This window comes from Natator depressus, chromosome 8 (genome assembly GCF_965152275.1).
Source record: "Natator depressus isolate rNatDep1 chromosome 8, rNatDep2.hap1, whole genome shotgun sequence".
NCBI lineage: Eukaryota > Metazoa > Chordata > Testudines > Cheloniidae > Natator > Natator depressus.
Window position 1 is genome coordinate 34,772,981 of NC_134241.1, and position 25,617 is coordinate 34,798,597.

General features: G+C 46.8%; 1 protein-coding gene across 2 annotated transcripts; it reads right to left on the reverse strand.

The window, feature by feature from the left end:
- Positions 1 to 741: 741 nt before the first annotated feature.
- On the reverse strand, positions 742 to 24,816 carry STING1 (stimulator of interferon response cGAMP interactor 1). Of its 2 annotated transcripts, XM_074962135.1 has the most exons (7): positions 24,558 to 24,816; positions 9,517 to 9,761; positions 7,301 to 7,487; positions 4,176 to 4,284; positions 3,787 to 4,025; positions 2,619 to 2,805; positions 742 to 1,401 (listed from the first exon to the last, which is right to left on the reverse strand). In XM_074962135.1, the coding sequence occupies exons 2-7, from the start codon at positions 9,759 to 9,761 to the stop codon at positions 1,217 to 1,219; spliced, it is 1,152 nt and encodes a 383-aa protein (XP_074818236.1). In that variant the 5' UTR covers positions 24,558 to 24,816; the 3' UTR covers positions 742 to 1,216. The 2 variants fall into 2 exon arrangements, with proteins under 2 accessions (XP_074818236.1, XP_074818235.1); XM_074962134.1 differs by lacking the exon at positions 24,558 to 24,816 and having other exon boundaries at positions 9,517 to 9,788.
- Between the last annotated feature and the right edge of the window lie 801 nt (positions 24,817 to 25,617).

Below are 25,617 nucleotides of genomic sequence, written 5' to 3' on the forward strand. Positions count from 1 at the left end.
AGAAAGGGATGGACAGAAAGGACAGGGAGACTTTGGAAGCAAGTTTTTTGTACTATAGCAATTAAAATTAAAATGTGTATTTTAGATAAGGGTGGTCTTTTGAAGGATTTATTTAAAAAAACTATATGTCTGAAGATCCAAGCATTTAAGGCTAAAGATGAATACTCAGATTGTGCATCTAAAAATCTATGTAAGGATTTTTTAGAGATATGATTTTATAACCTTCACCAACACACTAATGAAGTATTTTTAAAGCAAATTTTAAACTAAGGTCCTGTAGACTAACATATTCTGAGTAATTACAGTAATGCACAACTGTTTTTGTCAGTAAATTCAGAAACTGACAGTATATACCTGAAAAAAGAAAAGGAGTACTTGTGGCACCTTAGAGACGAACCAATTTATTTGAGCATAAGCTTTCACGAGCTACAGCTCACTTCATCAGATGCATTCAGTGGAAAATACAGTGAGGAGATTTATATACACACAGAACATGAAAAAATGGGTGTTATCATACACACTGTAAGGAAGTGATCACTTAAGATGAGCTATTACCAGCAGGAGAGTGGCGGGGAAAGAAAACCTTTTGTAGTGATAATCAAGGTGGGCCATTTCCAGCAGTTAACAAGAACGTCTGAGGAACAGTGCGGGGGGGGGGGGGGGGGGGAATAAACATGGGGAAATAGTTTTACTTTGTGTAATGACTCATCCACTCCCAGTCTCTATTCAAGCCTAAATTAATTGTATCCAGTTTGCAAATTAATTCCAATTCAGCAGTCTCTCGTTGGAGTCTGTTTTTGAAGTCTTTTTGTTGTAATATAGCGACTTTTAGGTAAGAGATCAAGTGACCAGAGAGACTGAAGTGTACCTGGGTTGGCAAATGCCTGTTAAATGGCTTCATTACCACTTGAATGGCTCTTTAACAGTTTCAGTGTTGTGCTAATAGGTCTGGCAGGTTGGAAGTCTTTTTCATGTTTAAGTACTAGATCCCCTCAGAAGGAAGACTTACAGCAGCCAGCTGTGGTGGGAGCCTGCAGGAAGGGTCAAAACAGGGATAGGAAGTGGTGGGAGGGTGGACATTAAGACCCAGGGGTGCACCAAATTTTTGGGTGCCATACACAGCTGCTGCCAATGCCTAAGGAGGGCCCTGACTGTCTTGGTCCTCTCTCTTTGTATGCTTGAAGAGGGAGTAACCTGACAGTCCTATCCACACTTTTCAGAAGCCATCGCTCCGCAGAGGCCCAGGTAGCTCCGAGTCACTGATCAGGATGCTGGGCTCTGTTGAGAGAAAGGTGGTGGGCTCGTGATTCCCCTCGCACATGGTGTATTCCTCCAGGTGCTGCTGTCTGATGTGCCTTAGGATCTCCTTTGACAGAAAATGGCTGTCGCTGTCTCCTGACTCTGGAAAATAAAACAGAAAACAAACCCCGCTGGCTCCAGTGGGCTGGAATCCAAGGCAAGCTGAGTCTCCAGCAAGCAGAGTCTCCAAATCCTTCAGCAAGAAAAGGCACCATTGCTGCCCATACATCTCACACCTACACGGTGGGGCACTCTGGTGCCTCTAGTGGTGGCCAGGCCACAGCTAGAGATTGCGGAGACTGTTACACTATGGGCTAACAGAGGTGGGTTTGTACAGACCTAAAGGTCAGAGGTTCAAGCTTTGCAGCTGCTAACACAGCCAGGTGTCTGGCATTGGACTTGCTGAGTGTTGGAAGACGGGGTGAAATGTAAAGCTGCTGGATGCTCTTCTATCCACACATTTTTGGGGGAGGAGAAAGAAAATGCCTTTTGACCAAAATGAACATTTTCTCTTCCCCCCGCCCTCACAAAAGTTGGAAACCTTTCATTTATCCGCGACCCTGAGCCCCCCCCAGTTTAACATTTTTCCCCCAATGGAAAACGGGGGAATACACACAAAAAAGAAAGAGAATGTAGGGGGAAAAAAACCCACTCTCACACTTCTTAAACTTTTCCCGCCCTTTCTCCAGTGGAGAAAAGTGAAAGAGTGAGAGTGAGTGGGTGTGTTTTTTCCCCACCAAATGAAAACTAAAAAAACGGAAAAATTTAACTCAAAATTTGAGCAAAATGAGAAATGTTTCTCTCCCAGTGTTTTTTTCAGGAAGTCCTGCTGGGGTTTTGTCGTCCAACTCCAGCAAACTCAGGAGAAACAGGCAGATGGTAAGGGCTTTCCTACCCACAACATCAGAGTCATCTCTGAGGGATAGTGGCTGTGTTCTGGGATCCCCTCTGTCTTAGAGCCTGGGGAGAGGCATTGGGGACCCCATTAATCAGGAGGCCTTGCACATAAAAGGTCCCCAATGCACTGCAGAAACCTCCCCGTGGCCCAAGGAGCTGTGGTGTGAGAGGGCTCAGCCACCCATGCCACAGGAGCCCATGTGCATTAAATGGCCCATGCACCATACGATGGGGACCCTGAGCCCCTCTTACCCAGCACAGTGAATACCAGAGAGCACCCGTGAGACGATGGTATAATCCTGATACTAACTGCAGTGCTGAGTGTGCGCCGGAGACCGCAGTGAGCTCCTGTGCCTGAGGATCAGGGCGTGGAGAGGAACCCAGCACTTCTCCTCCCCTTCTGCAGTCCCCCAACTCCTCACCCTCATACACAATGAGCCGGTAGCAGCCTGCGCACTCCTTGGAACGCTGTAAGATCTCCCCCAAGGTCCTGCAGAAGAGCTGGGCTTGCTCCAGGCGATCCTCCCGGCTGAAGGCGGCGCTTTCATCCTGGGACATAGCGTAGAGGGCCTGCAGCGGGGGGGCGTACTCCACAATGCAGTAATTCAGCTAGAGGGATGGGAGAGGGAGAAACGTGGGCATTACCCCAGCAGTCCTGAGACCATGGCTAAGGCATCCCTCCCCAGGCAGCTGGCCCCAGGGAATCCCAGCACTGCTGGCAGAACCCTTTGGGGCCCCCTCTTATGCACAACGCAGCAGCTGCCAGAGCTCTGCCAAGCATGGTCAGACCTAGGCTTTCGGGGGCTTTGTGCAAATTCATCCATGCAAGGACCACCACAGCTCCCTCCCCACTGAACCCTGGCCCTGCTGCCTCTGGGCAGCCAAGAGACTCCCCACAGCTGCTTTCTCTGCCTGCTCATGAGCATGGGGGTGAGTCTGCCTCTACGCTGGGTAGCCGGACTGGTGCAGTCAGCACTCTGCTGTCCAAGCGGGCAGGGGGACAAGGCACTTTAGTGTCTGCCATGGCCTGATAGTGCCAGTGACAGATGGGAACAGAGAGAAGAAATCAGGGACGGTGATCAAACTGGCAGTGTGTGTATGGGGGGAGTGTATAGGGGGATGGAGGGAGGCTGGAACAGGGAGGCCTTATCCTGCTGCATGGGGTAATATGCCAAAGGCTGTTGTTGCTCCCAATACAACAGGGTCAGTGCTGCTCCTGGGTGTAGCTGGATTTAGTGCAGACAGGAGCTTTGCTGCGTAGAGGTAAGTAAACTGCGATTTTCCTGCAGAGGTTTATGGCTGCAAGGAGAGGCCTTGTGTGAATCCCAGGGCTGTGCAAAGGCATGTGCTTCTTCATCCCAACTGCTGGATGCTGTTCTGAGCTGGCCCTTTGGAGGCTCTACAGCCCTATCTTGGAGCGAGGCCACCTTTACTACTCACGTCTCCTGGCTAGAGATGGGCCCAAGCCAAAATCCTGCACCTGAATTTCTCATTTGGATCCACAGCTAAACTTTGTGTTCCAGGCCTGTCTCTGCTCACTTCCGTCTCTCCCGTGGCCCTTCAGCTAGAGAAGCATGATGTTAAATGTACCTTTTTGTCTTCACCCAAAATTTTATAGATGCTTTGTTTGTAGCTTCTCCATTTAGTGCCAGCCCGGTCGAGCTGCAGCGCCGGGAGATCCTTCCAGTACTGGATGTGGCTGTCAGCCTTCTGCAGATCATCGTATATCTCACAGCTCACTGGGAGAAGGATGTGCAATTTCCAGGTCTCCTTGCACTTCAGCAAATTGTTATTGGCTCTGTTAAACTCACTGATCAAGTCTTTAAGGCCTTAGAGGAAGAGAACATGGAGCAGAGACAAATGAATTCAGGGCAGCAGCTTTCTGCCTGGCTATTTGGCTCCCCCTTAACGTGTGCAAAGGAGGAGTTTTATTATAAAGGATTTTGTATTCCTATACAAACAGGGAAACAACTACTTACGTGGCAGAACTAACTTTAAATACCCCACATAGTAAGACCAGGCTAGTCCATGTGCTACGTTGCGGTTGTTCTTTTCACAGATTTCAGACATTTCTGCTGCGGAGGGACTCTATGGATTGAAGGAAGAAATGCCATAAATAAACCATCCCATAAGCTAAGCGGGATTTCCTCCCATGCACACTGGTGACTGTGTCTCCCGCTGTCTCTCTGAATACACCTGAAAGCCAAGCAGCCATGCTTTCCCCTGCATGAGCTGTACGCTGCAGGTCTAGAGTTCCTCAAAGAGCTTTACAAACTCAACCCTAGTCAACTCCCGCAGCAGCCCTACAAGGCTGGTCAATCATCATCTTCCCTTAACAGGCCCACCAGCGTTAAGTGTCTTACCCCAGATCAAAGAGCAGGCCCAATTCTGATCACACACACATGTATAACTTCCAGGTCTGCTATACACCACTATGAGGCCGAAGGTTTCAGTGGCACAGTTGGGCCCAGAAATCCAGCTTGCAAGTGCCCTGCTTGAGATGCTCAAAGAACCTAAGGGTCCAATAATTTTAGTGTGGACCAGTGGCTGGAAGCCCATGCTGTCACACAGGTGTGGGAGCTGAGACACATGATCTATCATCTGCATAGCTTGCCTCTGCAATCCATGAAACTACTGCATGCAAATTAGCTGTAGAATAAGGGTGGTGATTGGCTGAGTTACTTCTGATATCATCATGGCCTAGGACTCTTGGCATGGCATAGATACATGCCTTGCTGTTGCAGGGGTGAAATCTGAGAAGTCAAAATGGCCTAGAATTTAAAACTTGGATGGTAACAGACGGTGAATCCTAGTGGCGATTGAACATGGTGACATTCCAAACAAAAGAGCTCTCAACCATGCTTGTAGCTGTGTCCATCACTTCAGCCTGACTCAACAGAGAGTCCAAGCTTCAGCGTAACACACAGACTGGTGATAATCCCAGAATCGTATTATATAGAGTAGGTTTCAGAGTAACAGCCGTGTTAGTCTGTATTCACAAAAAGAAAAGGAGTACTTGTGGCACCTTAGAGACTAACCAATTTATAAATAAAAAATAAATTGGTTAGTCTCTAAGGTGCCACAAGTACTCCTTTTCTTATATAGAGTAGGTGTTCAAACCCCTTGAGCATCCTAGATCCTCCTTTTACACCAAAATCCTCTCAGTTCAAAATTTCTGTAAAGGTCTCTATTTCTCACCATAGCCCAAACTTTGCTCTCAGTTTTAGTGGTGTCGTAGATTCCAAGGCCAGAAGGGACCATTGTGATCACTAATCTGACGTCCTGTATCGCACAGGCCAGAGAACTTCCCCAAAATAATTCCTAGAGCAGATCTTTTAGAAAGACACCCAATCTTGGTTTACAAATTGCCAGTGATGGAGAATCCACCATGACCTTTGGTAAATTGTTCCAGTGGTTAATTACTCTCACCGTTATAAATGTACGCCTTATTTCCAGTCTGAATTTGTCTAGCTTCAACCTCCAGCTTTTTAATCTTCAATCTAGCAGAGAAAGCTATAAGAAGAACCCATTATTAAATATTTGTTCCCCATATAAACAACTCACCACTTAATCCTCTCTTTGCTAAAATAACTAGATTGAGCTTTCTGAAGTCTATCACTGTAAGGCATGTTTTCTAATCCTTGAATCTGGAGTGTCAATTCAGAGTAACCCTAATGAAGTCATTAGAAATACCCTGGATTTACACTGGCATTATCGAGAGCAGAGGGTAGCTTTGTAAGCCTGCAGCACTCCCATTAATTAACCCTTTGGAGACAGCAGCTAAATATACCCCTCCTCCCAAGCATTTGCTTGAGTGCCAGGTTTAAAAATGCCAATGTTCTAATGCCAGTGGGAGTTCTGCGGGTGCTGGGGATGGTACTGGAACCCTGAGGTGGTAGTGCTCATTAAAAGCTAGTTGGATTGAGTAGTTCGCTAGTTTCCCTGCTGAGACGGATGGCGGCATCAGGACGATGATATCAAATATTAAGGGGCTGCACTAATGAAAGGAAGTTTACTGCATCGTGGCTTCTAAAACAGTTCAGTTGGAAGAAGAGCAGAATGTGCAGACAAGGCAGGGTGCATCAGCCGCAGCAAACATGGTGAGGTTCCATCTTAGAATCATGGAAATGTAGGGCTGGAAGGGACCTTGAGAGGGCATCAAGTCCATCCCCCTGCGCTGAGGCAGTACCAAATAAACCTAGACCATCCCTGACAGGTGTTTGTCCAACTTGTTCTCAACAACCTCCAGTGATGGGCATTCCACAACCTCACTTGGAAGCCTGTTCTAGGATTTAACTACACTTAGAGTCAGAAAGCTTTTCCTAATAGCTAACCTATATCTCCCTTGGTACAAATTAAACCTCCCTAGGGATCAGAGATGGGCCTGACCTAGCAGCTCAGCTCTCCACCCTCTTTGTGATGCAGGATTGTTCCCTACAGCGTAATCCTCAGTGCTTGCCCCAGTCCAGATGTAAAGGACCAAGGAATGTCTTCCACAGATATCTCATCCTGAAGAAGCATCTCCTGTTACTAACTATTACTAGTGGGAATGATTACTAGTGCTGGTGATTTTTACAGCCTGGAAAGGATACATAGCACCAGCGCAGAGCCCCTTGCCACGTGAGCTATCTTCATTCTCAGTTTTCCTTTGCTCAGTTTCATCCCACTGCTCCTAGTTCTACCTGTAAGACGACAAATGACGCTAGACTGAGATGAACGGTGCTCCAACCCACTTCAGAGCAGCAACCACAGGGGTCCCCAATGAGTTCACAAAATTGATTGAGAAACTGATTGGGTTCAGTTGGTGCAATTCCCATGTGCAGCTGCAACGAGACACCTCAGGATGGGTCACCATTTGTGGGGAATTTGGGACCTTAAAGCATGAGTCCATGATGTGAACTAGAGAACCCAGGCTCCTTAGCCCAAAGGGTGTAGCTAGAAGACTCAAAGTGTTATACGTGGCCTGTCCACTAATGGAGGGCAGAGCACCACACAGCCTGGGTTACGCAGGCCTGGCCTATGCCTGCCAGGATTTCTGGGGATTCTCTGGGGAGCAGAGGGGTGCACTGCCAGGCTGCGGGGGATTGGAGTGTCCTGCCCTTACCTGAAGCCCAAAGGCGAAGCTGAGGAGCTGGCAGAGGCAGCCGAGGATGAGGTTGAGGAAGAGCTGCATCCCGGTGTCCCTGAGTAGGGCCATGTAGATGCAGATGTTGACCAGCAGCAGGAGCGTGTAGCAGCGCAGACTTGGACTCAGGCAGGCATTCACCACCCTCCACCAGCTGCTGTGGTGTCTGAGGGACAAGGAGACAGGGCTATCAGTCTGCGCCCTGCAGATCGGTGTGCTGAGCGGTCTCCAGGCCCAGCACACCCCTGGCCCTGAGAAGGAGAGACCCCCACTGTATTGATAAGAACATAAGAATGGCCATACTGGGTCAGACCAAAGGTCCATCTAGCCCAGTATCCTGTCTTCTGACAACGGCCAATGCCAGGTGCCCCAGAGGGAATGAAAAGAACAGGTAACCATCAAGTGATCCATCCCTTGTCGCCCATTCCCAGCTTCCGGCAAACAGAGGCGAGGGACACCATTCCTGCCAATCCTGGCTAATAGCCATTGATGGACCTATCCTCCATGAACTTATCTCATTCTTTTTTGAACCTTGTTATAGTCCTAGCCTTCACAACATCCTCTGGCAAGGAGTTCCAGAAGTTGACTGTGCATTGTATGAAGAAATATTTCCTTTTGTTTGTTTTAAATCTGCTGCCTATTAATTTCATTTGGTGACCCCTAGTTCTTGTGTTCTGCGAAGGAGTAAATAACACTTCCTTATTTAATTTCTCCACACCAGTCATGATTTTATAGACCTCTAACATATCCCCCTTAGTCGTCTCTTTTACAAGCTGAAAAGTCCCAATCTTATTAATCACTCCTCATACGGAAGCTCTTCCATAGCCCTAATCATTTTTGTTGCCCTTTTCTGAACCTTTTCCAATTCCAATATATCTTTTTTGAGGGAGGACAACCACATCTGCACGCAGTATACAAGATGTGGGCATATCATGGATTTATATAGAGACAATATGTTATTTTCTGTCATATTATCTATCTCTTTCTTAATGATTCCTATCATTCTGTTCGCTTTTTTGAGTGCCGCTGCACATTGAGTGGATGTTTGCAGAGAACAATCCACAGTGACGCCAAGATCTCTTTCTTGAGTGGTAACAGCTAATTTAGATTCCATCATATTGTATGTATAGTTGGGAATATGTTTTCCAACGTGCATGACTCTGCATTTATCAACATTGAATTTCATCTGCCATTTTGTTGTCCAGTCACCCAGTTTTGTGAGATCCTTTTGTAGCTCTTCACAGTCTGCCTGGGACTTAACTATCTTGAGTAGTTTTGTATCATCTGCAAATTTTGCCACCTCACGGTTTACCCCTTGTTCCAGATCATTTATGAATATGTTGAATAGGTCTGGGCCCAGTACAGACCCCTGGAGGACACCAGTATTTACCTCTCTACATTCTCTCCCTCCCCAGCCCAGGGGGTCCCTATAAAAGATGGGTGGGGACTCAGCAAGCAGGGAGCAAGTGGGCCCATGCTGGGGAAGTAACAGCTACGGCAGTGCCAGCGCCTCCCCAACCAGCACTGTAGAGTTTACTGGGGAAGGCAATCAAGCCTCAGTGTGGAGTGCCGTTGTTGGGGAGCCTTCTGCACTGGAGGCCCTGGGATTTACCTCAGCCCAGGCAGGCCCAGGCAGCCTGGCTCCACTGGGGTGACATGGCACCCAGAGAGATCTGGTGGGTTTGGATGTGAACCTGCGCCAGAGACGAAGCAAACCCTGACCCCACACAGGACAACGTGAGAGAACCCCCTCAGAGAACATCCTCCCACATAGATCCCATGGGCCTTAATAGGTGTATGGGACATGGGCATGAGACAGCCCTAAGTTGTGACTTAATAGTCATGCATCTTCCTGCCTGGGCATTATGGGTAATGGGCAATCTGCAGAGTTGTTCCCAATAGTAAAGACACAAAAGACTAGAGAGAGAGAGAAGAGGGAGGGATTGAGTAGAGAAACCCAAGGGACATCAACAGACAGGAGAGTGGGGCAGATGGGAAACCACCACAGAGACCAGATTGCAAAGCCTATGCCTCTTTGGATTCCTTTACAGCTCCTGTATAGCGAGTAGGAACCATGCACCTGCATTCGCCCACCTCCCTCACAGGGATTAGTTCTCTTACTTTCTTTTCTGGACCATTTACAAGTACCACCCTGAGCGTGCCTCTCAAGAGCAGAGGGCTGTAAACTCAGTTACCTGGATTGCACATGCCAAATCTCTTCCACGAAGTTGCAAACCCCTTTGAGCAGCACTCCGATCTGCAGGGCCATTAAGGAGAAGGTGAGGTTCTCTGCGACATGGTGCCAGGACTGCTCCATGTGATACAGGGCAAAGACGCAAAGAGCAATGAAGCCCCAGGTTGCATAGTGAGCCCGTTCCCCCCGAGGTTTGGGGATGATCAGGGGAGTTTGGATGCTGGGTCTTTCCATTTCATGAGACATCTGCAGCAAACAGACACACCCAGACATCTTAAACACTGATAAAAACAACAGCCCAGAGGACAGTCCCAGACATTGTTAAAAAGCAGCTAGGAATAAGGCAAATAAGACAATAAGATCTTGGATTTCTAGAGCATCGTGCAGAATCCCAAAGCACTTCATAAACCTACACAATTTATTCATTGACCACTGACATGCAGCCACCTCTGGGGTGGTTTAGCCCTGCATGTTGCAGGGCACTGCTCTGAAATGGCTCTTTCCAAGGGACCGTGGCACAGGGGCATGTAAGCAGGCTGGTAAAGCAACAGGGGCATGGGCAATCAGGCTGAACACAGAGCAGATCCAATGGCCCCAAATCCTGGTGGTGTGGGAGGTGGGGAGAAGGTGCAGCAAGAGGTGACTGCTAACCCAGCCTAGCCTGGATGAGCAGGTGCCCTTCATCCCAGCTGTGTCCTACCCAGACTACTTGTTGATCCTCTGTGCAAATCTATCTCATGCAGACTTCCCACAAAGGGCTGGAATTTGGCCTACGTGCACTGATTTGGTGGGGTGGTTAGTCAGTCATCTTCCCCACAAGGTCTCAAAATTGGCCCTTAAAATGCAAGCAGCGACCTTTGAAAATCTAACCTCAAAGCTTTCTTAGGGTCCTCTCTTTCCTGCTTCAGGAGTTCTTTAAGGCCAAGTGACCCTCTGTTACCATGGTGAGAGAGGATCAGACTGTAGGGAGCTTGTTATGGCTTTAGAGAATTCATGACCAGCTGGCCATTTCATGAGACTCTGGGACAGATCCTCAGGACTAGCCTTTGGATGCTTGAGGTCATTTGGGGGGAGGTGGCACAAAGATGCCTCTAAGCCACCTTTGCAGCTCCTTGATCCTGCGGCTGCCGAGACTGGTCTAGTTCCCAAGGCACAACTTAGAGCAGCCTCAGGGCTTCTCTAAGTTGTACTGGCTGCCAATGGCCCCAAGGGACCATTCTTGCAGCTGGGGAGTCCGAGGACAGAGGGACACCCATTGCCCCAGATGTGCACCCAAGGCTGGGAGGAGAGGTGGACTGAAGATGCTAAGTTGGCTCTGTGCCAGCCCAAGGAGAGATATATGGAGGAACAAATTAATGAGAACCTCCATCATCAGCCTCAAACATCAGCAGGCAGCAAGCAGCTGCCACAGAATTTTGCAGCATTCGACTCAGTACTATTCCCAGGCAAGCAGCACTGAGGGGGCCAGACCAGCATCTTGAACCTTGGATTCCTTTCCAATCTGCATGAACCCACTCAGGATCCCATGGGGGAAGTAGCAGCCTCGTTTGATCCCCTCTGAGCTAGGGGTATCTGAAAAGACCAAATGCCAAAGGACTTGGTGAGGTCTGTTGTATTCATTTAGATGGACTATATGGGGCAAAGGTTAATATCACCCTGTCACTGTTTAACCTTAAACAGTGTTAAGCAAGGTTTGGTATACAGAAACATTACTTTGCTTAGTATCATGGCAAACACCATTCAAGGTCTTGTTAACCTTTTATTAAAAATATAGAGAAGAAGGAAAAAGAGTTAAAGCATTTTAAATATAGAGTAGTAAGTAAAACTTATTTCAGCAACTGTTTCTTTTTTTCTTATCTGGAGAGAGATTTTAGAAGGAAGAGAAAAAGTTATTTGAGATCGGTTGGAGCCGTCATTGTTGCTTGTCCTGTTAAAGTCGAGTCCTGTTTCCTAGAAGACAAGACACGACAAAGACACACAAAGGGGACAAAAAAGAACAGCAAAGGTCGAAAATGCAGCTTCTGGCTCTTTGGGGTTGATATTTTTTTACAAAAATTACAAAAAAAAGTTTGCTGTTGCAATAGCTTTTGGTGGTTTGAGATTTAATGTGTAGTTAATGGGGTAGCAGCTTTTTATTGAGTTGGCATTTTGTTAACAAGAGGGCGGACATTTAAGTTGTCATTTTAGTAAAAGATTGCTTTAGAAATCCAACAATTTAAAACATTATTTTCCTACTTATAGATATCTAGGTCAGAAGGGACCATTATGATCATCCAGTCTGACCTCCTGCACAACGCAGGTGACAGAATTTCACCCACACTCCTGCAAAAAACCTCTCACCTATGTCTGAGCTATTGAAGTCCTCAAATCGTGGTTTAAAGACTTCAAGGAGCAGAGAATCCTCCAGCAGGTGACCCGTGCCCCATGCTACAGAGGAAGGCGAAAAATCTCCAGGGCCTCTTCCAATCTGCCCTGGAGGAAAATTCCTTCCCGACCCCAAATATGGCGATCAGCTAAACCCTGAGCATATGGGCAAGATTCACCAGCCAGATACTACAGAAAATTCTTTCCTGGGTAACTCAGATCCCACCCCATCTAATATCCCATCACAGGCCATTGGGCCTATTTACCATGAATATTTAATTACCAAAACCATATTATCCCATCATACCATCTCCTCCATAAACTTATCAAGTTTAATCTTAAAGCCAGATAGATCTTTTGCCCCCACTGCTTCCCTTGGAAGGCTGTTCCAAAACTTCACTCCTCTGATGGTTAGAAACCTTCATCTAATTTCTAGTCTAAATTTCCTGGTGGCCAGTTTATAATCATTTGTTCTTGTGTCCACATTGGTACTGAGCTTAAATGATTCCTCTCCCTCTCTGGTATTTTTCCCTCTGATATATTTATAGAGAGCAATCATATCTCCCCTCAACCTTCTTTTAGTTAGGCTAAACAAGCCAAGCTCCTTGAGTCTCCTTTCATAAGACAAGTTTTCCATTCCTCGGATCATCCTAGTAGCCCTTCTCTGTACCTGTTCCAGTTTGAATTCATCCTTCTTAAACATGGGAGATCAGAACTGCACACAGTATTCCAGGTGAGGTCTCACCAGTGCCTTGTATAATGGTACTAAAACCTCCTTATCCCTACTGGAAATACTTCTCCTGATGCATCTCAAGACCGCATTAGCTTTTTTCACGGCCATATCACATTGGCCGCTCATATTCATCCTATGATCAACCAATACTCCAAGGTCCTTCTCCTCCTCCGTTACTTCTAATTGATGCGTCCCCAGCTTACAACTAAAATTCTTGTTATTAATCCCTAAATGCATAACCTTACACTTCTCACTATTAAATTTCATCCTATTACTATTACTCCAGTTTACAAAGTCATCCAGATCCTCCTGTAGGATATCCCTGTCCTTCTCTAAATTGGCAATACCTCCTAGCTTTGTATCATCCGCAAACTTTATTAGCACACTCCCACTTTTTGTGCCGAGGTCAGTAATAAATAGATTAAACAAGATTGGTCCCAAAACTGATCCTTGAGGAACTCCACTGGTAACCTCCCTCCAGCCTGACAGTTCACCTTTCAGTAGGACCCATTGTAGTCTCACCTTTAACCAATTCCTTATCCACCTTTCAATTTTCCTATTGATCCCCATCTTACCCAATTTAACTAATAATTCCCCATGTGGCACGGTATCAAACGCCTTAATGAAATCTAGGTAAATTAGATCCACTGCGTTTCCTTTGTCTAAAAACTCTGTTACTTTCTCAAAGAAGGAGATCAGGTTGGTTTGGCACGATCTACCTTTTGTAAAACCATGTTGTATTTTGTCCCATTTACCATTGACTTCAATGTCCTTAACTACCTTCTCCTTCAAAATTTTTTCCAAGACCTTGCATACTACAGATGTCAAACTAACAGGCCTGTAGTTACCCGGATCACTTTTTTCCCTTTCTTAAAAATAGGAACTATGTTAGTAATTCTCCAATCATACGGTACAACCCCTGAGTTTACAGATTCATTAAAAATTCTTGCTAATGGGCTTGCAATTTCATGTGCCAATTCCTTTAATATTCTTGGATGAAGATTATCTGGGCCCCCCGAATTAGTCCCATTAAGCTGTTTGAGTTTCTCTTTTACCTCAGATATGGTAATATCTACCTCCATATACTCATTCCCATTTGTCATGCTACCATTATCCCTAAGATCCTCTTTAGTCTTATTAAAGACTGAGGCAAAGTATTTGTTTAGATATTGGGCCATGCCTAAATTATCCTTGACCTCCACTCCATCCTCAGTGTTTAGCGGTCCCACTTCTTCTTTCTTTATTTTCTTCTTATTCATATGGCTATAGAACCTTTTACTATTGGTTTTAATTCCTTTTGCAAGGTCCAACTCTACCTGACTTTTAGCCTGTCTCACTTTATCCCTACATGTTCTGACCTCAATAAGGTAGCTTTCCTTGCTGATCCCTCCCTTCTTCCACTCCCTGTATGCTTTCTGCTTTTCCTTTTAAAAAATACTTTTACATTAAACCTTTAAAGTTTTTACTGTTTATAAAAACTGCAAACCCTAAAATAAAGGGGGGGGGGAACAAAACAAAGCCTTTGTTAAAAAATTTTAAAAGAATGTATGACTTTAAAACAACCCCCTTTTTAAAAACAAAAGCATTAATGGTTTGCTTTGCAAACCAGAATAACACATGTAAAATTTTAAAACAAACTTTTGTTTTAAATCAGCTTTAAAAACCAATTGCTTATTTGTGAAGATATTAGCTAGTCACTAGTGGGTATGTATTAACCCTTTAGGCCCCATCTTGGGTGCCAAAACTGTTGCATTAATTTAGACGGACTGTATGGGCCAAAGGAATGTAACACTGTCACTGTTGAACATTAAACAAGGTTTTGGGTTGGGTCTACAGAGACTTTAGCTTGCTTAGTGCCATGGCAAACAGACCATTAAAAATCATTTTAACCTTCTATTAAAAATATGGAAAAGAAGGAAAAACAGTTAACACTTTACATTTCAAATGCTTTAAGACAGCCTTATTTTAACTACTTTTTTTTTTTGCGCATTTTAGCTGGAGAGAGGTTTTTAGAATGAAAAAAACCCTTGTTTGACAGTCTTTTAGATGGTGTTAAATATGATAATAACTGGGTTTTTGGGGGTGGGGCGGTGAGAAAAGAAGTTAGTTGAAATGGGCTGGAGCTGTCATTGCAATAGCTGTTAAAGTCCAATCCCATTTCCTAGAAGACAAGACAAAGATACATGAAGGGGACAGAACAGGGCATCAAAGATCAAAAATGCCGCTTCTGTCTCTGGGGTTGATTTTTACTTGCAACTTTACTGCTGGAGAAACACAGGCAGTTTTATTAGCTACTTTGGGACTCAGCAAACTTGTACCAGCGTTGGGCTATTTAGGGCATTGCATTTAGCTGCCTTGGTTTGATCACAGGGTACAGCCACGTTGCAAAATGTACACTTTTGGCTGTCTAAGCCAGACTCTGACTAGACAGGAGGAAAGGTGGGGAAGGAAAAGGACACATTGGAGGGGAGAGGCAGGGGAAAAGCCTCACAGTGTTATTTGGCTTGGTTTCTTTGGCCTGTTCAGGACATTTTTTAAACTTAGGATGACAAAGACCTGGGTTCCCAGGACATGGCAGGGGTGACAGCCATGAAGGTGAAGCTCATGTAACACCGACAGACCACGGTCTTCAGCAGTTCCAGGGATTTCCCTACACCCCCCCTGCGGGGGTGGGGGGGAGGAGGAGCATGTACACCCCCCGAATTTCCCCAACATCCCCCCCAGTTTTGTGAACTAGTTACATTCAGTGTTGCCAATTTAGTGATTATTTGGAAAACTGAATTGAAATTGAAACATTAATACACTTTATATGCTTTTAAAGTGTGTATGATAAAATACGTGTATCTGAAAAAGTATAATAGATTTGAAAAATATGAACATAGACTAGCTTCCTTATACAGCTGTTGGTTTTTTATGACAATGTCAGTGCATTCATTTCGGTGATGTTGGCCAACCTAATAATTTCAAATGATGATTTGTAAGCAAAGTCTAAATGAGCTCTCCCTGACAGCTAGTGATGAGCTGGGGAGAAAGGCTTCAGGACCAGATTGTATTTACATTCACACCTAATCTACCTAGGTGTCCAGCAAACAGAGCTGCATTGTCCAAGTGATAGATTTTGCCTGGGGTTGGGTTACAAATCACTTGAATGTGGTGGTGGTGGTGGTGAAATGAAATGTTATTCTTACTGTATGAGTAAAGGGCAGTAGAACTGTACTTAGCCTGTGCTGATTGAGGTTATCAAGAGAGAGGGTAGGGACAGGTGTTTTGCTTGATGGTCTGCCTGAGTCATGAGTACTATTTGACCTGCCCCTCTCCACTATTTAAAAACAGAGCTGATCAGGCTCCATAGATAGTCTTGTTTTGTTAAGTGACCACTACAGCTGAAATCACTGATAATCAGGTCTAAGTGCTTAGACCTGCTGAGGGACAGTGTTTCTGTGGAAGGGATGGCCCAGTCTGCACTAGCAGCGAGGTTCCCCCACTGAGAGCTCAGCTGAAATCACTGAGAGCTGGGTGGAATCCCAAGAGACCAACTTGCAGAGGTCACAGTGGCAGGTGGCAGCAGAAGGTGACGGTGCAGGGCCATTGGCAACAGATGGATGGAGTGAACGGTGGCACAATGAACAACAGTGGCCAGAGTGAACAGTGAGCAGTTGGAGGAATGAACAAGGTACCTTCTTGCCCCCCACCTGGAAGGTGAACTCATGTGAAAGCACCTCTGAACTCTGAGTCTCCACTGACCAAGGACAACACCGGTGATTGCTAATGAGGCTGTTAAGAATGCTAGAGACACAACACAGTTCATGCGAACACACATGGCTGTGGCATCATACTTTCTATTTAAGCAAGAGATACCACACACTACAAATTGGAGGCCAATGTTAAGTGCACTGTCACTTGTTCATCCTGAAGCTGAACACTGGTTCTGAACAAGACCAGCAAATGCTCATTATTTTTCTGAAAGAAACTCGACTGGCTAGAAGCATGCGGTGCACCAGTGAAAGACTCAACAGTTGAAAATGTGAAGAACTCTCTCACCGCGTTCAAAAAATTTGCATACATGGCTGAAGAACGCACCAATGCAAATGGGCATCAAGTATTAAGTCATTGTGTAGTTATCTTGATGTCAATGGTAGGCCAGTAGATGCATTTCCAGATGTTCAAGTTATAGAAGACACATCGGCTGCATCTGTGACAACCCACATCTTAGAAGAGTTAAATGCTCATCAATTGGACCCCAAACAGATGGCTGCTTGTGCACTTGATGGAGTGCAAACTTCTCTGGAAGACGAGGTGGAGTACAAGCTTTGCTCAGAGAAAAGTGTAACCCTAATCTCTCCTATACACACTGCAGAGGCCATCTACTCCAACTAGCGCTAGTATGAGCTGCAGACTCTTCAAAAGACATTAAAAAAGCTATAAATTTAATGTCTTCATTATATTCTTTTTTCAGCAAGAGTCCAAAAAGACTGAATATCTTGGAAAATATAGAAGATAGACTGGGACTGAAGTTCAAATTAGTCCAACCTGGGAAAACCCTCTGGCTTTCTCATGAGCGATCCTTGGCTGTTGTCTTAAAATTACTCCAGCCGTTATTACTGGCTTTGGAAAGTATCTACCAAGATGGGATGGATCTAAGTAGTGAGGCTGGTACTTTTGCTACTGCATTCAGAGAAGACTATTGCCATTCTCTCTCTTGTAAGTCTACTGTTGAAACCCCTTGGGTCATTAAACAATGCCATCCAGGCATCTGCTACAACAGTAGTAGATCTTTGTCCAGCAATAGACGCTACATTTGGACCAATCAGAGAGCTATCAATTGAAAAAGTACTGGAAGAAGCAAAGACTTCAGTCCAGAAGTTGACTAATGAAGGCATTTATATTGAATCCTTAAGTGAAGAGGACAAGAAGTGCTTGTTAGGACAACTGAAAAAGTACATAGACTTGATTCTTAAAAATCTACAACAGCGACTTCCAGATTCTACTCAACCTTTACGTAGCTTTTACGGATCCCTGTCCTATAAAACTCCAAAAGTTGAGTGGAGTGAGGCACTACCAGCAATGGGGCTGCCATGTGCTCAGGACAGAATAGAGAATTTGAACACAGAGTAGAATATCATACAATGAATGAATGAACATTTGACTTCAACTTCTTTTTTATTATCACTAGTGGCTCGACCCGATCTTTGTGCTCTGTTTCCTGGGATGAAAGAAGTAGGAATTCATCTCTTGCTACTCCCAGTCACAACAGCTACAGCTGAGCGTTCTTTTTCATCACTGAATAGAATTTTGTGTTCTGAAAGAAGTTGCCTTCTGCCTGAGCATGTGAATGAACTAATGAGCATGTCAGCTGAAGGAATGGAAGTACCGGACACATGAGAAGCCACCAAAGATGAATGCACTGCATTCAGGAAGTTCATTAACAGAGTTGTGCAAAATTATAACAAGAAACCAAGAAGGATGTAGATGTAGTGCTTCACAGAAGGCTTGAGTAGCCAACTTTAATTTGTGTGATGATTTTAGAACATGAGTTAAATCTAATAAAATGGTCATGAAACATTTTTCAGTTTTTACTATGGTGCTGTACAGCACACCTTCATGCTCACGGTCTCACCCCTCATCGGCCCTGACCCCCTCCTCCCCCCCGTAAATTTGAACACCCCCGCCCCCTTTCAATTCCTGGGGAAAACACTGTCTCTGTCTCTCTCTCTGCCACTAGATGGGACAGACCACCACATGCTGGAGGTGTGTGGATTACACTCACTCCAGCAGTCAGTTTTTCTTTTTCTTTGAGTCTTTTTCTTTAAGAACCCAAAATGCGAGTGATGGGTGGAATAGCCCCTCCCGCAGGAGTGGCAGAAGGTCCCTAACAGTGTGGGGGGGGCCACCCCCACACTATCACTTCCACCCAAGCCCCTGCCCCCATGCTGCCCATTCCCCCAAGACCCTGCCCCCGCTTGCTCTTCTCCATCCCCTCCCCACCATTGCTTGCCCTTATAGCCAGTAAAACATGGGAGGGCCATGGCCTCCTGGCTCCCCCATTCTGGCACCCTTGCCCTCCCCTCATTATTTTGTCCACCAATTACAGTAGCCCCAATTTCTGATTTTGGTTCACTGCTTGCTGGTTTTACACTTTTCTTGTTTACCAAACACAATTTTAAATTATATTAGTGCTTGAGTTATATTAGTAGCCTTTTCGTTTGGACTGATTTAGTTTTTGTGTGTTTCTTGTGCAACTTCTCCCATTTACACTTATCATTACAGGGTATTGTGACATTTTATGAATTTACATATAGTTTTTACAGTTGAGCTGACAATTAAGTTAAATTTCTAGGCCCAATTATTATAACATAATCCCCTTTTTAAATTAATCAGTTCCCCATAGGATCGGATCTTTGTTTTGGTTCATAAAACCACAATTATAAACAAAAACCTTATTTTAGTTTAAGCCCATAGAAGAACTATTTGGTTGTATTTTAAGGTTTGCAAATTTTTTATTTTAAAATTGGGATTTACAAATTGTATTTGATTAGATGTTATAAAAATACAGTTAAACTTTTTAGCTGTTAATAAAGCTAAAATCTTATTTTACCCTTCTGCTGAGTGGAGTTGGCACTAAGGAGGGCTGGGTTCAATATCTAGGGGTTCCTCCTAACACAACACAGAACTGGCTCAAGCCCTCACCTGGTAATCTGGGAAAATTTACCACCACCCCAGAGTGCCTCTAAGAGCCAATACTTCCCCTTTCACAAGCACTGAGTGTGTAAAGAGAACTTTCATTAAAAGGAAAAGGGAACCAAGCATTAGTTTGGGAAAACACAACCGCCACATTCACCAGCACACAACCTTAAGCGAACCCACCCTCACAGTAGATGAGGCAGTGTCCTCTACATCAGTTTCCCACCTTGTGGTAGGAAAGTCCTACAAAGAAATGTCCCTTTAACACATCACCCCCCATCTCCCTCCGCTGCACCCTACTCACAGTTGGCTGTCCTTGGTTAGCAAAGACCCAGAGTTCAGAGGTGGGTTCACAAGGGTTCACCTCTCACCCCAGAAATGGGGGAGGGGCACCAAGCAATGTGTGCAGTCACTTTGCACCTCTATAACTGGCTGTTTGCTGTTGCCTCTGCTGCCACTGCTTTACTCATACAATAAGTAAAACATTTCATTCCCCGGCTCTCAATACTGAAGCGATCTGTAACCCAGCACCAGCCAAAAGGGATCATTTTGGCAAAGCAGCTCCATCATCATGCCGCATGCCTAGGCAGATTAGGCATGAATATGCAAATTAGGTCTCTTCCTGAAGTGTCTTCCCCCAACTCATCACTAGATGTCAGGGAGAGCTCATTCACACCCTGCTTACACTTACAGCTTATTTTATTTGTTGCTAAAACAAAGCGCTAGCTGCTGTTATATTTGTAAGATGTTTAATAACAAACCAGTTTTTGTTACTTTTTTTTGTCTGTGCACTTAGAATGTGTAAAGATGGAAAAACATTTTTCTTTTTTGCTGCTGATACATTTAAAGCTACACATTTATACACATTGTGAAAACCTCATGCACTAGTGGTTAGATTTGCTTATCTGGAGAAAAACCGTTAGTGCTGATGGTATTTTTACCCAAGTGTGCTGCTTTTAAAAAGACAGCAGCAAAATGATGATTTTGGGAATTATTTTTGTATTTGTGAGCTATTTGTAACACCTAAAGGCAGTCAAAATTTGAAGCAGGGCTGTCAATTAATCACAGTTAACTCAACCGATTAACTCAAAACAAATTAACTCGATTACAAAATTAATCATGATTAATCACAGTTTTAATCGCACTGTTGAACAATAATAGAATACTAATTTAAATTTATTATAGATATTTTGGATTTTTTTCTACATTTTCAAATATATTGATTTCTGTTACAACACAGAATACAGTGTATAGTGCTCACTTTATATTATTTTTATTACAAATATTTGCACTGTAAAAAAAAATAAAAGAAATAATATTTTTCAGTTCACCTCATTCAGGTACTATAGTGCGATCTCTTTATCATGAAAGTGCAACTTACAAATGTAGAATTATTATTTTTTTACAAAACTGCACTCAAAAACAGAACAATGTAAAACTTTAGAGCCTACATGTCCACTCAGTCCTACTTCTTGTTCAGAGAATTGCTCAGACAAACAAGTTTGTTTACATTTACGTGAGATAATGCTGCCCACTACTTATTTACAATGTCACCTGAAAGTGAGAACAGGTGTTTACATGGCACTGTTGTAGCCGGTGTTGCAAGGTATTTACATGCCAGATGTGTTAAACATTCATATGCCCCTTAGTGCAATCTGCAAGTTGAAACATGATCTCTTTCTCACAATCACCTGGGACCATTTGCTCAAGTCTCAGAGAACTGGCCTTCTTGGTTTTGCTCCCATCTATCAGAATCTGCTTTTTTGCAGCATGCAGCGGAGAGAAAGGCTGGTCCAGTGGATAGAGAACTAGTCCTGAGAGACCTGGGTTCTGCTTCCCCCATGGACTTCCTGTATGGCCTCAAGCCAGTGCCTTAGGGTCAGAGTTTCAAAGGTTTTTAGGCACTCAAAGATGAAGCTAGGCATCTAAGCTTCCAGGTGCCTTTGAAAATCCCACTAGGTTCCAAAACACCTTTGAAAATCTGGCCCTTAGTCTCTCTGTGCCTCAGTGCTCCACCTGTACAATGGGGATAACAGCACTGCTCTACCTCACTGTGGGACTGTGAGGAGAAATAGGTTAGGGCTTGTCTACACTTGCAGCTGTAGAGCGCTTTGGGTTAAACCAGCCTTCGGAGAGCGCAGTAGGGAAAGCGCTCCAGTCTGTCCACACTGAGAGCTGAAAGCGCACTGGCATGGCCACATTAGCAGCACTTGCAGTGGCACTGGGAGCGGTGCATTATGGGCAGCTATCCCAGCGTTCAAGTGGCTGCAACGTGCTTTTCAAATGGGGAGGGGCTGGGGTGGAGTGTGTTGTGTGTATGTGCAGGAGAGAGAGTGGGTTTTTGGGGTGCTGAGAGTGTGTCAGCACTGTCTTGTGAGTTCAGACCCCCACTCCTTCCCAGCCTCTCTCTCACTCACTCACTCAAAGCAAACATTAGCTGTTTGTTTTCTCCCTTGGACCAGAAAAGCAGTCTGAAAGGGCCACTTCCGCATTCCTCCCGAGTTCACAACAAAGACAAGAGAGGCCACTTCAGTTAATGGGATTATGGGATGTTTCCGGAGGGCAATCAGAGCGCTGTAACTGTAACTCCTCGTTTACACTGGAGCTGCAGCATCTCACCCAATACACAACAGCCGTTAATCCTCTCGGGGAGGTGGAGTACCAGGAGCGCTCCAGCCAGGGAGTTAGAGAGCTCTACGTGCCTTGCCAGTGTGGACGGGGAGTAAGGTAGAGCGCTCTAGGAGGCTTTATTGCGGTATAACGGGCAAGTGTAGCCAAACCCTTACACATTGTGAGGCGTTCAGATACTATGGTGATGGTGTCACATGCTATCCCTTCCCTTGGCAGGGCCGTCCCTAGCTATTCTGGGTCCCTACGTAGCCCCCCTGCAGGGTGTGTGTGGGGGGCCCCAGGCCTCCGCGGGGGTGGTGGGGGCTGGCCCCAGGTCTCCATGGGAGGGTGAGGCTGGCTTGGGGGTAGGGGGGAACCACCCCCCAGCACTCAGCGGTGGCGCGGCTGGGGCCAGGTCCCTGCACTTCCCACCGCAGGTGAGTGCAGGCCCGACTCTGCTACAGTCCTCAGGGGCGGGAAGAGCTGGAGCTGGGGTGGGAAGAGGCGGGGCGGGGGCAGAGCAGGGTGGGGGCTTTGGAGAAGGGGTAGAGTGGGGGCGGGGCTGGGCGGAACAGGGGTGGGAAGAGGCAGGGGAGGGGTGGGGGACCTGGGGAAGAGGTGGGGCAGGAGCTGGAGCAGCTGCCCAGGGCACCAGAAAATTTGCATAGTTTGCGTATGGGTAAGGACGGCCCTTGTCCCTTGGTTTTGGCCCCTTCTTTTCACCTATCCCCCTCACATTTCCCTCTTTTCTTAATGTAATCTTGGCTGTACGTCTTCCGAATCCCCTGTGTTCTGTCTTAAACCTCACCCCCGGCAGAGGCATTTCTGTTTTACAGGCTCAGCTGAGGACTTCCAGATCCTTAATTTAATTACCAGACCTTTCTTATCTGAATCACTCTGCCTGTTTGTAAACGAAATACTGACTCCCTGCCCTAGGGGCACAACCTGGGAGCCGCACCTCCCTGCAGAACTCACCTTGCACAAGTCTTAGCGGCAAAAGAGAAAGAGGGCTCGGCTACACTTGCACGCTCCCTCCCCCGCCTCTCTCTCATTCACTTAAAGCAAACATTAGCTGTCTGTCTGGTTTTTTCTCGGAGCTGATAACGGAGCTTTGAAAGGGCCACTTCCACATTCCTGCCGAGTTCACAACAAAGACAAGAGAGGCCACTTCAGTTAATGGGACGTTTCCGGAGGGCAATCAGAGCACTGTAACGGTAACTCCTCGTTCACACTGATGCTGCAGCGTCTCACCCAATACGCAGCAAACCTTATCCCTCTCGGGGAGGTGGAGTACCAGCAGCGCTCTAGCCAGGGAGTCAGAGCGCTCTACGTGCCTTGCCAGTGTGGACGGGGAGTGAGTTAGAGCGCTCTGGGAGGCTTTATTGCGGTATAATGTGCATGTGTAGCCAAGGCCAGAGATGCTCTGTGGGATAGCTGACCAGAGTGCACCGCTCCAAATAGCACCGCAAATGCCGCATGTGTGAACACGCTATTGTGCAGGCAGCTGTCAGTGTGAACACACAACAGCGGTTTTCCTTCGGTGCTCTCTGAGCAGCACTGTAACTGCCAGCGCTGAGACTTTGCCAGTGTAGACATGCCCTCAGTTAAGAGCTCTGCCTGGGGCTAGGAGATATGACTAAACTGAGGAGATGGGGGCAGAAGCCCTGCCCCCTTTAAATGGCACCCCTGACACTGGTGCCCGAACCATGGCCCTGCCCCCATGCCGCCCCTTCCCCCTGAGGCCCTGCCCTTGCACTACCCCTTCCCCCGAGGCCCCGCTCCCATGCCGCCCCTTCCCCCCAGGATCCCCCATTTTGGCACCCATGGCCCAGGATCACATTGGAAGTTGGGAAGCAAGGACATAAACCCAGGTCTTCCAAGCGCTAGGCTAGCACAGATCTCAATTCCTAGCTACCTACTGAGCCTTCCCCCCTTACAGAGAGTGGCAACTGTACTTGCGGCACTGGCCATGACCTGATGTCCTAAACTGGGTCCTGTCTGTCTGGGTTTGGTATTAGTGCCTGTCACTGTAGCATCAGACTGTCCCTCATGTTAGCCTGACAATGGCCAGGGCCCTAGTGGCCATATAGAGAGCTGTGCTTGGGGGAAGAGATGGGCAGTACGGGCCAACAGGCTGTGGGAGGAAAGCTGTGTCACCTAGAAGGTCCTGCAGGGCTAGTGGGAGATGGTCAGATTCCGGTGAATCTAACCTCCTCAGGTATCAGGGGGTAGCCGTGTTAGTCTGTATCCTGTTGTTTTTGTAAACTCCTCAGGTCTCCCAGTGCCAAGTGGGCCGTGTGGGATGTAGTTCTGTCAGGAGGGCGACTGCCGCTCCGGTGGGCTCACAGGCCAACATTCTGGGGAGCAGTTTAAGAGAGAGACCCTCCCTCCACCAGACACCTCCCAACCCTATTCCCTGTCTCCTCCTTCTCCCAGGTCAGCATGGACTGACCATAGGCTGAGAACCACTGCCAGTGGGATCACAGAGCCATGGGCCTCCAAAGGCCTGGCTGCCGCCAGCCTCCAAAGCACCAGTGAATAAGAACAAGGCAGAGGCAGGGTTCAAGCTGTCTGTCGGCATTAGGTCTGGACCAGCTACCCTGGCACTGGAGGGTGGGAGCTGCTCTGCACCTTCTGGGGAATGCTGTGCTCACCTGTGCAATTAACAGCCCGTGATTCTTGAAGCTGCTGTGATGTCACCTTCTCCGGTGGTTGGCTCCACGCCCCGGCCAACACACTTTGCTTTCCGAGGCAGGTCAAGAGCAGAAATTGGAAACCGTCTCTCTGCCACACGACAACTGAAATCTCTCCGTGAAGATACCCAGAGTGGGGGTTTGTGGAAACTCATTCAGAGTCTGAAGATTCATTGAGAAGAGCAGCCCAGAGAATGAAAATGAAACCAGCAGCCTGCATGCAATTAATTCCTTACATTCCTCCCGCCCAGGCTGAGAGCTCTCGTGTTCTGTGGTCACACAGGCAGGGCTGGCTCTAGGCACCAGCAAAACAAGCAGGTGCTTAGGGCGGCACATTTCTAGGGCGGCATTCCGGTACTGGCCATGCCACCCCTAGAAATGTGCCCCCGCCGCCCCAGCTCGCCTCCACCTGCTCCCCTGAGCGCACTGCCGCCGCTCCGCTCCTCCCACCTCCCTCCCAGGATTGTCACGCATGAAACAGCTGTTTGGCGCAGCAAGCCTGGGAGGGAGGGAGGGAGGAGAAGCCGAGCGGCGGTGGTGCAGCAGGGCTGAGCTGGAGCAGGGAGCAGTTCCTCTACCCCCCCCGTTACTTCCTACGCTCCCCCCCAACCCTCGCTCACCTCAGCTCCGCCTGCTCCCCTGAACGCGCTGCCTCTCCCTCGCCTGAGAGGGAGGGGGAGAAGCCGAGGGGCAGCGTGTTCAGGGGAGCAGGTGGAACGGAGGTGAGCTAGGGTGGGGGGTTGCAGGGGGGGGAGCCACAGGAAGTAATGGGGGGGCGAATGCGGCACGCCCTGAGGGGAGGCGGGGCCGGGGATTTCGGGAAGGGGTTGGGAAGGGGCGGGGTTGGGGCGGAGCCAGGGGCATGAAAAAAAAGCGGGGGTGGTCCAAAATTTTTTTGCTTAGGGCAGCAAAAATCCTGGACCCGGCCCTGCTTACAATCATCCGCCCAGGCTGAGTTCTCTCGTGTTCTGTGGTCACACAGGCAATGTGCAGCACAGGGACTGGGTTCTTTGCAAAGCTG

Excerpts from the sequence above, each read along its gene's own strand:
- STING1 (XM_074962134.1), bottom strand. The coding sequence starts at position 9,788 with ATGTCTGGGTGTGTCTGTTTGCTGCAGATGTCTCATGAAATGGAAAGA. Across the intron at positions 4,026-4,175 it reads TTTAAAGTTAGTTCTGCCAC|GCCTTAAAGACTTGATCAGT; the intron begins GTAAGTAGTTGT and ends TCTTCCTCTAAG. Across the intron at positions 2,806-3,786 it reads TTTTGGGTGAAGACAAAAAG|CTGAATTACTGCATTGTGGA; the intron begins GTACATTTAACA and ends CCATCCCTCTAG.